Source organism: Pectinophora gossypiella, chromosome 5 (genome assembly GCF_024362695.1).
Source record: "Pectinophora gossypiella chromosome 5, ilPecGoss1.1, whole genome shotgun sequence".
NCBI lineage: Eukaryota > Metazoa > Arthropoda > Insecta > Lepidoptera > Gelechiidae > Pectinophora > Pectinophora gossypiella.
The window spans coordinates 17,005,601-17,023,620 of record NC_065408.1 but is presented as its reverse complement, the minus strand read 5'-3'; the positions used below and the strand labels follow the sequence as shown (position 1 = coordinate 17,023,620).

The 18,020-nt window shown below is 36.4% G+C and overlaps 1 protein-coding gene across 1 annotated transcript; it reads right to left on the bottom strand.

Moving 5' to 3' along the window:
* Positions 1 to 9,034: 9,034 nt before the first annotated feature.
* Positions 9,035 to 17,300, bottom strand: LOC126367200 (peroxidase-like). The gene is made up of 12 exons (XM_050010623.1): positions 17,005 to 17,300; positions 16,297 to 16,436; positions 14,875 to 15,039; positions 14,152 to 14,339; positions 13,548 to 13,743; positions 12,379 to 12,576; positions 11,781 to 11,925; positions 11,010 to 11,166; positions 10,538 to 10,705; positions 9,993 to 10,191; positions 9,382 to 9,487; positions 9,035 to 9,260 (listed from the first exon to the last, which is right to left on the bottom strand). The coding sequence occupies exons 1-12, from the start codon at positions 17,130 to 17,132 to the stop codon at positions 9,149 to 9,151; spliced, it is 1,902 nt and encodes a 633-aa protein (XP_049866580.1). The 5' UTR covers positions 17,133 to 17,300; the 3' UTR covers positions 9,035 to 9,148.
* Between the last annotated feature and the right edge of the window lie 720 nt (positions 17,301 to 18,020).

The window sequence follows — 18,020 nt, the reverse complement described above, 5'->3', positions numbered from 1 at the left end:
CGCACTTGCGCGTATTTGTACGTATACTCACAGATGAGTAATCATTTTGACGTTTCGTAAAAAGTAGAATAGAATAGAAATAGTTTATTATAAAAGGGCGCCACACACAAAAATAAAGACAACATCATCATATCAAATTTCCACTAAACAATTACAAAAAAGCAAGACGGATGGTTGTCGAAATGATCATAAGGTGGTGGTGGACGTCCTGATATAAAAGGGCCTCACTCAGCACAAGTCGCGGCGTGAACCACGACGCTGATATTATGTGGACCCTGTTGGGTGACGCACGGACAAGATCTCTAATGTGTCTTTTTTTCTTCTATTTTACTTATTATAGACTTACCGCAAATGGCATTACCTACTTGGCCGGACTAATGGGAAGAATAATAAGTTGGTAGTGACCCTGGCTGCGAAGCTGCCCGGTATGGCCATTGAGTGATATGAACATGAGTATAATATTGAAAATTTTCTATATATTTAGGCGAACAGTTCGACGATGAAACGGGAGTCGGCGGCTCGTGTACCGTTGAAAGGTTCTGTCGGCGAATCGTTCATAGACTAAAGGTTCTATCGTCAAACACACGCAAGCGAAACATTCTGTCGGCGAATTGTTCATAGTCGAAAGGTACTGTCGTGGAAACACTCATATACGTAACGATCTGTCGGTGGACCGTTCAACGGCGAAGCGACTGTAGGAGAATGGTTTCAGATTCGGGTTTCAGCATTTAAGTCAACAGCTCTGAGGGTGCAAAGTCTCATTAAACTAAGTTGCCCTCGTGCCATAATAAACGCAGTACTTACCAATCTAAAATCTACTTCAAAATATTACTAATGATTCTTAAACAATAATATATCTCTGAAGTGAACACTCACAACGCTACGTTTAATTTGACTAATGGAAGAATGCTCGTGTTACTTTTGTCTGACAAATATTTCGAATGCGACATTTGAGCAGGTTGCCCATAGCAAAGGAGAGGCGATTGCCAGGTGAAAATGTAAATTATATACTTACACGACCAGTTGTGAACTGTCCAATCGAAAAAAAATACCCGACATCCATAACTTTTTTAATGGAATTCTATTTTCAACCTGTAATGCCCTTTTGAGCATTTTATATGCAATTCAGGACATAAACAACCTTTCAGAAATAAGATCCAGGGACGAGTTTCGCTCCCATCTGGGCACCAGGCTAGACCACACACCAGGCATTCCATATAAAAATCTCATGCTTACCATGTTTGTGTATTACAAATTGTTGCCGGCGAAGAGTTACCGTTCCACACGTACTTTATTGGCCCCGATTACTGCAGACGCATCCTAATTTTATTTTAATTTATACCTGTCATTTTCTTATCCGCCGAAAAGGAAAGGGACGAATGATTGACAACTGTTAATTTTAAAATTAATGAATAACCCGGGCATCTCGCGCATATGTAGTCCGTTTAACATGTGCTGTCAACTTAATTCTGTCAGGATATTGTTTGTTTTTTTAAACTTCTGCCTAAAAAAAATTTTATACCTTTCGATGACCCGTCCCTTTTCTTTTCTGCGGGTAAGGAAATGACAGGTATGACTTAAAATAAAATTAGATGGTGTGTACTGGAATCAACACCAATGGCCCCGATTCCTGCAGACACCTCCTAATTTTACTTTAAGTTATACCTGTCATTTTCTTATCCGCCGAAAAGGAAAGGGACGGATGATTGACAGCTCTTAATTTTAGGACGAATGAGTAAATTAATGAATAACCCGGGCGAACCAAAAAGGTATCTCGCTGGTATGCAACCCGTTTGACGTGTGCTGTCAACTTAATTCTGTCGGGCCAATGTAAAATTTTTAGACGGTTGTTTTAGATTTGTGCTTAAAATTTACGTGTGTTCCATAAATTTTATGCTTGTCGATTACCCGTCCCTTTCCGTTTCGGCAGATACGAAAATGACAGATATAACTTAAAATAAAATTAGATGGTATTTACAGGAATAGCACCATTGTATAGCTAAACCAGAAGGAAGAAATCCCGATAGATAAATCTGTGACTGAAAATTGTTTGAAAAAGTTGGTACTTAAAACCATGTGGAGGAGAGAACGCCTTCTCGCTTCGATTTAGCAGTGAGCGATCTTCCTTACATTTAATTTAAAACAAAACACTTTCTTGTCTCAGTAGATTGTGAGGGACGACGCTTCAGTTCAGTCAGAGTGAGGGAAGGAAGGAGATATAATTTATTAAGTAGGTTTTCGTTTATTTTAGTAAGTAAGTTGAAATGTATTTATGTAGTTGAATTTTATATTGTTAAACGCGTCTGCATGAGTACTAGTATCTCTCTCTTTATTTAAGTGCTGCGCTCTTGTCGGTGGAGTAATCGCCTTCATTACTCCATAGATAGGGCGTGTAGAACGGTGGTTGCTCCGATCGCCTTCCGTTCCGCAGCACACTGACCAATTTCTCAATCGGTGATGTCCTAGCTAGAGCCCTACCAGAATCCATTTCCTCGGCCTCCAACCAGTACTGGCCCATATCTATCATGGAGGAGTGGAATTCTCTGCCGTCTTCTGTATTTCCGAATGCATATAACCCGGGTGCTTTCAAGGCCAGAGTGAGCACTTCTGGGCGAGCTCCACCTTAAGCCCCTTCAATGCCTTCGGGCAAGTCTTGGGCCAAGAGCAAACCCATCAAAGGTACAAAAAATAGGTTCACCTTTCAAGAAGTTTAAAAATATTTTTAAAGACATAAGGGCGGAAGGCAAGAGGGAATCCCCTGTGATATTTTTCCCTAAAAAGTAGCATGGAGAATGCTACACCGACAAGAGCGTGGCTCTTGAATTAGTGATGATGACCCTTACATTTCAACACTCCACTCGTACGTTCCCACAAAACCTATCAAAACTGAGTTTAAACAATATGGAAGACTCCACAAAGTATGCATCAACACCCTTGTTTGTAAAGTGACTAAAACAAAACGTAAGTTACTTGATATGACTGAAATTTGACACCACACGTGTCCATAAACAAATGAACGTGCCCGCATATTGGACTAGCTTAACCCACGGCTTTGGTCTTTTGAGTATTCAGTTTTTGGTGACGATGTTTTAAAGAAGACATTTTTTGATGTCCTCTTTAAAGGCGTGGTAGAACGCTTGCCTCTCACTTTGAGCTCGCAGGTTCGAATCCAGCACAGGCTTAAAGCAATGATTGTCGAATTCGTTTTCGAATTCATGTTTGGATCATAAATGATTATCACGTGCCCAGCGGTGAAAGAAAACATCGTGAGGAAACCCACATTCTCGAGAAATGCATTTTAGGAGGTGTGTGACCTAACCTGTATGTTTTGGCTCGAGCTGAGCAACGAAACAAATCTAATTCGGACTTGTCCGCAGGTCTTATCAAGCCGGTACAAGCGTACAAGCCGATTTGACTAGTTGGAAGTTACCCTCATCATCATCATCATCACCAGCCAATTAACGTCCCCACTGCTGGGGCACGGGCCTTCCTTATGGATTGATAGGGAGATTGGGCCTTAAACCACCACGCGGGCCCAGTGCGGATTGGTAGTTATTAACGACTGCTAATGCAGCCGGGACCAGCGGCTTAACGTGCCTTCCGCAGCACGGAGGAGCTCAATATAAAAACTTTCTTTGTTTTTTGTGGTCACCCATCCTATGACTGGCCTTTACGAAGTTGAGGTAATAATAAAGCCGTGAGCCTGGATTGCATAACATATATGCAATTTTAAATATTCCTATACAAAATCAATCTACCATCTACGTAACTCTAAGCCGTCTAAACCGCTAACCCATGTTAGCCTTTCCCACGACAATTTGGTTACACCAAACACTCGCGCGCATTATGGTAATAGAAAAAGAAATTATCTTACAACCACTTTGCATAATCTACGAATGACAGTGACATTAAGATGTCGCAGTAAGATGTTATGATGGGGAGTTTAAAATGGCTTCTATAAGATTAGTGGTAAGAGTTAGGTGATGTGTAAATGTAAAGTTGTGGGATTGTAACGGTTTGGTTTAGACAGAGCTGGTCAGTTCGGGTTGTATTTTATTTAGTTAACTAGCGACCCATGAAAACCTCAAAAATAACACTATTTCTCCAGTATTTAATGGATTTTATTATACATATAAACCTTCCTCTTGAATCACTCTATCTATTACAAAAAACCAAATCAAAATCCGTTGCGAAGTTTTAAAGATATAAGCGTAAAAAGTGATATAGGGACAGAAAAAGCGACTTTGTTTTATACTATGTAGTGATAATTTATTGTACACAAGTCACCACAGTGACTTATGACCACAACAGATTTAGACATTCTTCCAGTAGGCTTATAAAAGTCGAGGATAGTTAAGTTAATGCATATTTATACACACATTGAATAAAAATAAATGTACTACTTGAAAAGAAATGAAATTTTATTGTAATAAATGTGTTAGGCATATAGATTGTTTTAATTTCACGCGATTATTATCATAATTAAAACATATAATAACGGGTTTTTACCGCGTTTAAATCAGGAATAATATATGAGCCTCCCGATATTTCGACAGTGTTGCAAGTGCCATGATCACAGGATGACTGAGTGTCTGATTTCCCTGATTTAATCGCGGTAAGAACCCGTTATTATGTGTTTGAATTAGGTATATAGATGAAAGTAATGCTTTTAGCGATCAGCACATTTAGTCATATTGTGACATACAATAATAATTACATAAGGTACTTACAAATAAAAACAAATATACTTATCTAAAAAAAAAACTATAATTATTATAAGATACTTATTTATTACTTACAACTATGTGTGATTTTTCATTCTATAATTATTAACAGGATGTCGAATCAAACACAAAAAAACATTTTATATGAAGATAATACTGAATAAACAATGTAGACCTTATTAACTTGGAAAATCGTATCACATCATATTGAAAAACATGTTATTAAATAATTAATTATTATTTTATAATAATAAGAACTATCAACAAATCTGACACGTTTAGAGCTCATTATGAAAAACATGCTAAATAATAATAAGTACTTGAACGATCACGCAATATTTTTTTTTTAAAATAACCTGTCAAATCCAGACATTATTCCGGCCCCTCTTCCTCCTGCGTTTGACCAGCCCTGCTTACAATGTGACAGTGCGTATGACAATTTTAGTTTTATTTTTTATTGGGTTTGTTGTTTGCGTGAAGTGCCATTCTGTACCGCTGTTTTGCCTCGGGCTAAACGTGCGATATTTTCTTTATTGCATTCTGTAAAGATGACAGTTGTTTGTGCCTTCGATTTGGAATTGCTGTTACGATGTTTTTTCAGCAAGTACTTTGAATAAAAACGTCAGCAATAAATCGCGTATTTTGATGTGAATGCATGCAAATCACTTTTGGGTACTTACCTATTTGACTGAGGTCAAACATAAATATTGAAACGCTAAACTAGAAATAGAAAACAGTTAAATATGATCAAAACTCTGATGGAGCGTACTCCACGTCGCTGCTACATTACAACTTGGTGGAGGCGTTTGGGCTATGAGCCCAGAACCAACGGCTTAATGTGCCTTCTGAAGCAAGGAATCATCTTACTTTTTCGGGAAATCAGGTAATTCAGCCTGTAATGTCCTAGCCAAACAAAGTATTTTCAGGAGTCTCAAAAAGTAATTTTCGACAATGACTCCGTTGGAATCGAAGCCGGACCTCCAGGGGCCTGTTTAATAAAACTTACAATTGTAAATTACAGTGACAATTTGATGTACATTGCGAAGTTTGTGATCACGAATATTTTGCAGTTTCATATTAGCTACGCAATGAACATCAAATTGTCGTTGTAATTTACAATTGTAAGTTTTATTAAACAGGCCCCAGATCGTGAGCGTAATGCTCTAACCTCTAGACCACGGAGCATGCAACAGATACTTACCTGATGATAAGTATTTTTTAGTTTTATTTTTATAGCTAAGAACATGTTCTGTACGCAGCAGTGAGATGTATATAGGCTGTTTATGTTATGTTTTATGTGAACATATTTTTTTATTATCAAGACAACAAAGTTCACATTAAACATGCTATCTCTTTCTCTTGTTCCAATACAAATAATCTAATGACAATCGTAAAACTTAAGCCGTGAATATCCCAAGTTTATTGTTTTCAAATGTGTCTCTAATGGAGCTAATGGGTCGTGAGGTGATTAACGCTGAGTGTAGGGAGATTTTATTATGTTTTTATATCAATATGTAGGTAGCTTTGAAGATTCTGTAGAAATATAGCATTGAGAGAACATCAAGAACAGGGAATATTTTGAAAAGGGAATCTCTCAAGCGGATATTCGAAAGGTCGATGACGCGAAGGCTTTAGTGAGGTTGGTTTGAAATTTAATGTGGAATTGAGATAGAAGACAATTGACGGGATAAGTGGCGATTATTTATATGAATTTTATATGAATTAATTCATTTCATTAACAAATGTACCTACCTACACTTGTATCTTATTTCCCATTGTTAGAGGCAGCATCACGTAGGGCCCAAGAAACCCCTAGAAAATAATCAATGGTGTAATCGTCCCAACAACTGAATCATAGTGGGCCCAGTTATCCATTATCAAATTAGAAAAGGGCAAACTCGTCCCTGGGCCCAGTTCAAGACTGGGACGAGATGTCCCCTAAGCCGAAGAAAGAAAGTTGGTAGAGTGAAACGAGTCAATATATACAAGCCTGTTACTTACGGACTGTCGTGTTTTTTTGTTGTTTTTTTTTTGACGTGTCTTATTGTAGATTTGCCGCAGATGACATTAACTACTTGGCTGGAAAATGGGAAGCGCTGAAGGCTTTCACCCGGTACAACGTTTAAGACAATAGGCCTAAGGGTAAATTTGAAAGAATTAATCGACCCTAGCGAGTCGATAGCGATAAGCGCTAATTGAGGGAAATCGTCGACCACGCCGGCGGAGTCGGTATCGAGGTGCTGAAGTATAAGGTCTGTCGTTTAGGTACACTTGTAGTAGACTGAAGACAATTGTAAGTAATAATAGCTGGTTATTTGTCTCTTTCGTGTATCATTTTAGTTATAAGTTACAAACACATCTGCCAATAAGAAGATACCTCCGAAAGTAAACAGGTCATTGAAAACATTAATAAAAAAATACAATTAAAAATTGTTGTAATAAATAAAAAAAATGTTTTTAATTTTACTGAGATACAATTTTTGTTGTATGATTAGCTATTACTGTCAACGATACTTATTAGGTACATTAATAATATGCATCTATGTGTTATGTGTGCGTGTAGAGAAGTGTGTGAGAATCGAAGCAAATAGAATTCGACCCCTCGGTCTCTGCTTACCCCGGTGGGAAATAGGCATGAGTTTATGTAGTATGTATGTAATATACATTTAATGTGTACGCATGTAATTGGCAAACATATAACCATTTTTTTTTAAATGCTATTTTTTTATATTTATGTATACCTAAATACACCAATATAAAATAAATTAGTCATTGTACCTTGAAATGTCTCCATGACTGTTGTATGTGTACCAAAATACACATTGGTGTAATAAAAAAAAAAACAACATTTTGTAAAAATAAACTTACTCTCGTAGTAGGACTGCACAGTTATCACATTTCATTCGTTTTGACATTTCAAGTTACAATGACTCATTTATATTGTAGCGGACCCAACTAGTTGGCCACCTAGTTCCGCTCACATGCAACAGATGGCGCCACATTCAATAATGCAGTCTTCAAGCAGTCCTGAAACGCGGTATCGAAGTTTACACGGCAAGACGCATATAATATACAACTTCCAACACAACACTGTTGGATCGTCGATCCCTAGTCACACTACCAACTTGTGGCTAGCGGGGTACTATGCTCTGTTCGGTACCCCGAAAACATCCTGTGGCGGCAGCACTTCCTTGCCGCCAAAATATAATTATCAATAAACAATAAAAAAATTAAATATGAATATACCTATATATCGATCGATCTGATCGTCGTGGAGATCCTTGGCCTATACCCATCAGTGGGCGTCGTATGATGATGATGATGATATTGATAAACATATAAATGAGTCATTGTAACTTGAAATGTATCCATGAAGTAAATTGAGAAAGTTTTAGACTTCGTGCCACAGGAAATCTCACTCACAACTGTGCAGCATAAGTTTATTTTTACAAAATGTTGCTTTTTATGTCACTTTTCGATCAAAGAACTCTCATAAAGTAAACTTTTATTGGTCGAAATGGTCCATACCTACGCTCAAAGAATATTTTGTGTTGCTTTCTTAAAACAGTTCATTGATATAAATTCCTCTTTCATGCAAATATGCCCTACGTATAAATATTGTTTATCCTCTCGAAATTCACTCCCTAAACATGGGGTATCACAAAGTGTGCGTAAAAATACGAAATTCAATTTTGTCATACAAACATCTTTACCTATGAAGATCAAAAGTAACAAATTTAATAATATATCGTTTTATTACCATCTCTATTTATTATCTGCAAAGTAAGTTTACTTAATGCGTCCGAGAGGGGATCGTAGCAATTTCCCTTAAAAAACAAGGGGACTGGGAAAGAACATAAATTTTTAATGTCTGCATTCCCTTTTTTTGGAAAAGGCTTTTTCTGATATTGATCTGTATGCAGTAAGACTGTTCAATATTGATGGGTTTGAATTTTTGAGTTTGAGAATTGTATAGGGATTGTAGAATAAACTCATTTACTGACGCATATCTCTATTCATGCTTAGATTGTAGATGATTGATATCACGTAGTTCCTAGCATTTGCAGCCGTTTGGCAATAGGCTCGCCCTGTTTAATGGAGCTTAAACATAATTGGCGAAGACCGAAGCCCTACCCCTTTCGGCATACAGTTGTGATGCTACGTTATGTTCTACACCTCTACTGGACGAGCAGATGAGGACAAACAGACAACAAACCTAAACATTGACAATAGCTACTTGTCATCGAGGATAACTTTGTAAAAACCAGGTCAAATTTTAATCCAAATTTAATAATATTTGAAACAAGTAACAATACAACATTATGTTTATTTCACAAGAGATGTGTCAATTTATTTAAACATGTTAACGATATATTATGCTGTTGAATAGAAATACAATTTCCGTTAAATATATATCAAGTATGTTACGAATATAGAGTTGGTATTTCGACTTTGCCGGGGTTGTAATGGCATGAAATGTCCTTCCAAGCATTCAAATTGACCTTTTCAATTTGATCACAACTGCGCATTTCATTGCTGAAAACGAAGATAAAATAATTATTATTACCAAAGGTACATTATTGTATACACCCCATTATTTTAGTATTGTTTCTGGAAATCTGAGCCTTACGAGGCTATAGTATAACTTCGATCTTACCCTAGACTTTGTCTGAAGAAAGCGTGTGGCTGAATCTCTGTGACAGTGTCTCCAACGTCACAGAGCACTTGAGCTATGGTAGCTTTCCTTATTTCTAGGAGTTGCTCTGCAAAATTAAAAATATGTTATTAACACTCTGCTTCTACTTAATTTAGTAGTAATATTATTAGTTGCATGTTGATTTTATGTGTGTCTGTATAATGTCTGTATTATACTCTTGTTGTCTTTCTGTCATAAATCAGCTTGCTTCAATCCCGCTGCTGAGCAGACCTTCTCCACTTTATCATCCTTTTCGGTCCTCCATTTTTCTATTTAGTGAAAATGGTTTATGCTTTTAAGACAGTAATAAAAAATCTAAACATAAAGTCTAACAAAGTTTATGCACTATATAGAAATTGCAGTATGTTTTAGTCGATCATAATAAATTAAGAAAATCTGATGCGACGTTTTCAATTTCTGCTTCTTCTTTCCCGTGGATTTGAGGTAAATGATTGACCACCTAAATCCTAGTGTCACGGTTAGTATTTAAAAAAATATATATTATAATTATAATTTATATTTCTACTAGAAACTTCTTCATTGTTATTAGTAATCCAGAATTTATGACTCACGAAAGGTAAAAGCATTAGGTCTTGTCGGTCTTTCGAAGAAGTGTCTATCGACGACCATGTTTCGACGCAGCTGGTCTATGATTAAGCAATAAAATGTCTGTGGCACAAAACCTCCAGGAATATACTTTTCAACCCACATGCCAGCCATTAGATCTATGTCCTCAACATTCTTGTATAATTCTTGTAGTTTCTCTAAATGCTGAAAGAGATATGGGTTTGATTGAAAATGTTTTATAGATGAACCTGCGTCAAAGACGCATTAGATGAAAGGGAGATCCATTTTCTGACAGAGCGAAGAATAACAGAGCAAGAAAATTCTTTGTGGGACTTAGAAATATACATCTGAACACATCACCATGTCATATTACTTTTGTCCGGCCAAGTAGTTAATGCCATCTGCCGCAAATCTACAATAAGTCACGTCAAAAATAAAATATCATATTACCGTATCATCATATCAGATCTAGTTGATCTTGACACTATGGATGGTATTCTGTCTGTAAAAGATCGCACAAATTCGTAGCAAATCAATTATAGATGCTTACCTCAGGATTAATAATGGGCTTTAAATCCTTCCAAGTTTTATAACGTAAGCCGGAGCAAAGTTTTCTGTACTCAACATAAGGAGGGAAACCAAAATACCGGCCTTTTGCTAAATCGTTAGTTAGAATGTCTGTTGACCTTTGATGCGGACCTAATCCAATTCCGGTCATCTGTAAACAAAAAACGTATGGTGCAACGCTTAGCATAAAACTCTGCTTGTCAAATGAAAACGACTTGACGGTTCGTCTTTTTTTTTTTTAGGTATTATTTATTAGGTATTATGAATAGAATAAAACGTGTTATTTTGTATCTAACTATAATAAATGTTAATTAAAGCACATAATAACGGGTTCTCACCGCGTTTAAATGGGGATATGATGGGGTTTAAACGCGGTAAGAACCCGTTATTATGTGCTTTAATTATGATAATAACCGCGTAAACTTAAAACAATGTATAATAAATGTTATACTTACATCCGGATCAACAATGTAATCGAACTTGGCACTAGGTTGTCTAAACGCGCCTTGTGTTATATAGTCTATATTATTATCAACAGCAAAGTACCCAGTGCGCAAAGTTAGGTTCACCATTGGAAACTGTTTCACGTAATGTCCTTTGGAATCGTACATTCTGCAAATAACACAAGCATATCAAAAAATGTGCTTTCTTTGAAAGTCACAACATGAGACCAACCCATAAATTGGTATCATCGAAAGGATCGAGTCATCATTTTTCTTTAAGGAATGGAGGAACGAATATTCTTCTTCTATCGTGCGGGTTGTAAGGTGAAGTACCAACCTCATCAAACCTGGTGTCAGGGTTACTATTGAGCCGCCAAAGGCCCTTGACATGGCTCATGTAACGACTACGTACTTACATCAGTAAGTAGTAACTGGGACCAACGGCTTAACGTGCCTTCCGAAACACGGATACACGGCATCTTACTTTCGGACAATCTAGTGATCAGCCTGCAATGTCCTAACCAAACTGGATATGACTGAAATAGATATGACTTGTACAGAATTACAACATTTTGTACATCAAAAAGAAGACTTTAGTGAAAGATGTTCATGTAAGTAAAATATTTATGTACTTATTAAAATATTTGAAATATTTCAAGACAATAATAATTCAAGACAATTTAAAAAGACAATAATTATCACCAGTCGTAACGATTTGTGCAAAGACTGTTAATCTTAGTCTGACTTATCTCTATATTTAAAATGTAATATCAATGAACTCACTTTATAGTAGACTCTTGTATAAGATGCGTCCATCGCAGTGCATACGGGTATTCCAAAGACAACTGCGGTTTGACAGTTGGATCATAGAAATCTCTAAATCCCAGCCCACCGTTGATGACATTATCAACAATTAAATTTTCCCTACCTAAAACAAAGATTATATATCTTGTATTATATTCATACATTGCATTATATTAGTAAATTATACAACAATAGGTTTGAATATTTTCCGACGACCCGATTACTCTAGCCATAGAGGCAGCTAATCAGCTCGCGACACCAAACACTTCAGGACCTTGATACCGACCCCGCCGGTGTGGTCGACGACTTCCCTCAATCAGTGCTTATCGCTATGGACCCTCTAGGGTCGATTAATTCTATCAAATGTTTTTCCTCTCAGACGACGCCCTGAGCCGAGGTTCGCGCCCTACTGGCACCCTCAGGCCAGTTGTCTTAAACGTTGTACCGGGTGAGAGCCTTCAGAGCTCTCTTTACTCAGATGCTCTCACTTACTCGCTGTTCTTGAGTAAATTGCAATAACAGTTCACAGTATGTCTCTAATAGTGCATTTATTTTTGAAATATAAATCACGTCTCACCCATAACAGCAGGCAGTAACTCATACATGTAAATCTGCAAAGCGCTGGCGATGTTAATATCTCTAGCAGTGTAGAAGAGTCGGTTGTCACTCCAGCAAGGGTTAATTTTAGCTAGTTTTCTGGCAATTTTGTTGTGTTGTCTCCAAAACCACGTGGCAACAAGATTGATACCGGCTAAAGTATTGGTGACGTCATCAGCTAAAATAAACATCATATAACATTAAATAATTGAAGAAGTATTAAAAACCTTCTGTTTATTCGAAGAAATAAAATAAGAACAAAATAAGCGCGCCACCTATTGGTGCTAATCGCGCGCCAATTAACCGCACTGTCCGCCCGCCCGTTCGCTGCCGCTCGCCATATTTTGTGTACGTTGATTATATTTCTTACAATACCCTTTATTTTTCACGTCACGTCACGTCTGTCGGATGCCTAACGACCAGTCGACTAAGACCACCACAAAATGGTCTCCGAATAGAGGCAAACGCAGGCGGAGATGGCGCGACGACTTTGATGCTTTCCTGAAAGGCTGGCTGGAGGAAGCACTGGAAAGAGAGTTCTGGAAGAAATGGTAGGAGGCCTTTGCCCAGCAGTGGGACACTTTAGGTCAGATAGGATAAGATAAGGAAGATCCTTTATTTTTATTGTTATCCTTCTGGAGTGAATAATTTAAATAACTAACCAGTGCAAAGTGCATTTCTTCGAGGTAATGACGTCATAAATCGTCTGATACAGACGTATAAGGCCAATGATGATATATACGTCTAAGTACCTACTTACTACTAATTAATAAACTGATACTTGTGTCAACTCAATACTCAAGAAAAAACATTGTCAGGATTATTATGTCTACATGGAAGTATTATGTATCCAGGTGTTGTTAATAATACTTATTACTTACAATGAACAATTCAAAAAACAAACTTCCAAATAACTAAAGCTAGCTGCATCTCTTTCTTGCACGTATTGTAAGTGAAGGACGGTACTAATTTAAGAGCTGTTAAACCAAAATTTTGTTTAAGTTTGTTTCCGTCCGAATAGGCATCATCATTTCGGTTTTTTATTGTAGTTTATCATCAGACCACACATCAGATAAATTACTCGATACGGTATAGACGAATCTGAATTTTTTAGGTAATTTGTGTATTATATAGTGTTCTCTGACTTACGTGTGCCATGGCATCTTGTTTCAGCAGGACGCTGATTCAACCGACAAACACCAATTGGGACGCTCGGTGGCCAAACTCTACCATTTTCTACTTCTTCTTTCAATAAACCACCTTTGAATGTTCGAGCTCTAAGTGAACCGTTTAAAACGCTTCCGTAGACGTTAGATAGATCCATTATTGGCGTTGCTGTGTTTATCTGAAATTTATTGTTGTTATCATCGTCATATATTCTTATGGATTATAACGCGGCCTTTGTGGTCCAGTGGTCGAGCGTTTGGCTCACGATCTGGAGGCCCCGGTTTCGAATCCCGGTGGGGAAATATCACTAAAAATCACTTTGTAATCCCTAGTTTGGTTAGGAGATTACAAGCTGATCACCTGATTGTCCGAAAGTAAGATGATCTATGCTTCGGAAGGCAAGTTAAGCCGTTGATCCCGGTTACTACTTACTGATGTAAGTGCGTGCGTAGTCTGAGGCATATTCATTGCAAGATGAACTAAGTACTCTCACCTTGTTGTTTGGGTTTTTGTTGAGATTTTTCTCGCTCAGAGTGTTTTAATTCTCCTGATTTCTAATCAAAATTATGTATTCAACAAAGCATACCCTTTCTGGACTAGTGTTATTAGCAATACATCCTGAGGTCTGGAAAGAAACTGGCCTCGTCATGTTCAGGCATCGAATGCCTGAGAATCGATGGACAGGGTCATCAATGGGCACTTTGTTAGGAGTGCACATATATTCGGTTTTGCCTTTTTCAGTGCAGCAGAAGGGAATCCATTCAATGTAGTTCACTGTCAATAAAGTAGAAATCATTACAATTATAATTTAACACGTAATTTTGACCTTGAAAATAATATTTTCATAAAAAATCCAACGGCTTCTGTGGTCCAGTGCTTGAGCGTTGGGCTCACGATCCGGAGGTCCCGGTATGAATCCCGGTGGGGACACATCACTAAAATAACATTGTGATCCCTAGTTTGGTTAGGACATTACAGACTGAGTAAGATGATCCGTGCTTCGAAAAGCACGTTAAGCCGTTGGTCCCGGTTACTACGTACTGATGTAAGGGAGTAATCGTTAAATGAGCCATTTCAGGGGTGACCCCGCTGAATTTACCTCATTTACTGCTTATTGCTATCAGCCCTATATGGTTGATTAATTCTTTAGATACAATCTTTTCAAAGGACGCTACGAGTCGAGGTTTGCGTGACACTGGGCGGCACTCTCGGGCCTGTGATCTTAATTTGTTGTACCGGGTGGGAGCCTCCAACGCTCCCTAAGTTGTAAATGCCATATATGTACAATGAGTCACGTCAAAAAAAATACCAGTATCATGAAGAGCAGCAATATCAGAAGACATAAACACCCAGTAGTAGGTGAGGAGTTGAGTGAAGATCTGGTCTGGTACTTTGCCTTCAGCTAGCAGAGTAGTGCGTACAAGTCGAGCTAGTGGCAAGTCTTGTCCTGTCACAGATTTTCTTGGCTCGAAATCTGCGGTGGAAAACATGTTATTAAGTCTTCAAGGTCACAAGGTTAATTGTCTGGACCACATAATATCTCTAAAATTGTTTTTATCAATGTTTCAAAACGAACGGAATCCTTCTGACTATGCACTAAAACATGCAATAGACGTTAGTTTTAATCCAGGTAAATATAACGGTCTCGAATTTTCCTGGGGGGTTAAAATGGCCACATCCAATCCATTCATCTAAAAAAGTAATATTGCAATTTGACATTTGCGCATATAGTAAAAAGTAAGTGCGCAATGCACATAGACGTCAAATAGCAATATTGCTTTTATAGATGAATTGCTTTGATGTTGCTTTTGTAACCCCTCTGGATTGAAAGAAATCAAGGTTTTGTCATATAAGAATGTGATTTTTCAAATAGACGCTAACGTAGTTCACACTATAAGGCGAAGATAAATACTATGGAATTGTAAAATTTTCCTATCATTATTTTCTGTAGTCAAGGATTTAGTCTGTTCACATGTGTATTTATTTTAACAATGAATTACTGAATAATGTATTTAATTATATTCATTATTTGTACTGCATTTACATAATATTATTTGAGTTTTCATCAACAACAAAATAGTTTTATTTGCTTTGATGAATTTTACATAACAGTTAACTATTATAATATATATTTTTTAACTTCTGTTTTTTGATCAAAATTCCGATCAAGATAAAGAAACCTCAACTAGAATAATAGGAAGTTTATGCAACTTACCATGAAAATTGTGGTTCAATGTCATATTTATAAAACTTATTTTTATAAATTATCACTTTCCGTCTCTTTCTACGAAAATTATAAACCTTAGAGCTAATTGATATAAATACTTACATCAGGTTTTTCACTACCAAAGTCGACTCATCAGAAATTTACGATACGGCTACCGACCATCATGTTGGTCTAACAAGCCTAGTTGAAGCGTGAGTAATTAGCTCATCTTGTGATGGATGTACCTCTAAACTACCCCAACATGGAATACAGTCGTGAGATAATGTTTTCTTATCCCAATTCAGGAGCCTAATTATACAATTGTAAAAGAATTCGTAATAAGAGTTTTCATAAGACAGTATTGCTTTTGACAATGATATTATATTTACTCCTATATGAGCAATTGTCGAATGGCAAAATTGGTTTTCAAGACGGAATGCCCAATTTGAATTATTTCTTTCTATAACCTGCGACGACTACAATAAGTCCCGTTAAAAAAATAAAAAATAAAGATGTGGTACTTACTATCACCATATACAGCAGGTAAGACCCTGTAGAAGGGGGTATGCGTCGCTCCCCTGGTTAAATGCTTCAGATTGTTGCAGGTACCATCCAGACGCCTTCCTTCTTTAGGGTTGCAGTCAGCCACCTCGATGGCGCACCAGCTAATATGACCAAAATTATTTTTTATACACGTAACGTAACGTAAACGTATACGCAGTTACAATTATTTTTACTTCAGAATAATAATTATTTTTAGTTATTAATGTCTAATTAGATTACAAACGTAGATAGCAAACTAAAAATACAGTTATAATTCACATTTATTTCTAAAATATTTTAGTCTAAAACGTATACTTAGTCACAATTATGTATACTTCATAATAATATTACTTTTAATCATGGACGGACATCTAAATAGATTACAAACGTAGATAGCAAACTAAAAAAAAAATATAATTCACACTTATTATTGAAATATTTTAGTCTAATTACTAATGACTAAAATATTCTTTTTACAATATATCCTGGGAGCACCTTAAGTAAAAATTGTAAGCCTAAATTGACCATTTAAAAAGTTTTTATTAATATGATTTATATTTTTATATAGAAAAAGTAAACCGTATTGTTCAATAGTTGCAACTTAAAATCATATTACGTGTAGAAGATGTTACATTATAAATTAAGGGATTTTTGAATAGAAGATAAGTTATATACTTGTTTTATACTTACAATGTATTATTCTGCTTATCATGTGTCCTCAATTCTTCCATTGTTATAGGTTTTCCAGAATAAGTGTCATAGAACTTCCTATTACCAAGCGAAATGTCACAAAACATCAATAGCAATATTAACAACATTTTTATTCCTTTCAAAATGTTTTTAATTAAAAAATATATTTAAAAAAGCAAAGTTATTTTATTTATTACGAATATAATAATTTGGTAAATTTCTAAACTACATTTCTTGCTTTTTAAATTGTAATTGCAAATTTTGTAATTTAGTTATATTAATATAGTTAACCCTATGATGTCGTTGAAGCGACTGATTATATTTAAAACATTATCGTTAAGATAGTTCGCGTTAAATAAAAAAATGCTATAAGAACGTGTTCACACTGCTACACTAAATTAAATTCTAATGTTTTTGTTCGTTTTTTACTTAGACTACGGAGGAACAAGAATATTCCCTATTTTTTAGCTTTAGTAAATACATACTCACACTCACATTCCATTTAATTTAAGTTAATGGTCTCGATTCCTGCAGACACATACTAATTTTATTTTAAGTTATACCTGTAATTTTCTTTTTCAAAATTAATGAATAACTTTATATAAATATTATACTTTATCAAAAATTGTGGCTTATTTTGCAAACTGACGTATCTGCAGTAGCTTACTAAAATAATGTCTTTTTGACAATAGCAAAAGGTAGCAAAAATCGCCAAAAACTTCAAATACGCCAGTTAGAGACATCAGCGACGAAATAAGTGCTTCTAGCTGTTTTGGGAGCGAATAAAAACATAGAGCACGTTCGACTGCTTGTCTTCCCGGGCATGTCGTAAAATCCGACAGAGGGATTATGTCCTTTCTAACTTGATGGACAATTATTAAGGGCAATAGGCTGGTCCCTTGTCGCCATGATATTCATCATATCTATCATAGGACATAAGCTGGCTGTATCAATAGTGGCTGTAAGCTGACTCTGCTCACCCCATTAGGGTTTACGGGCGTGATTTTAATGTGTCA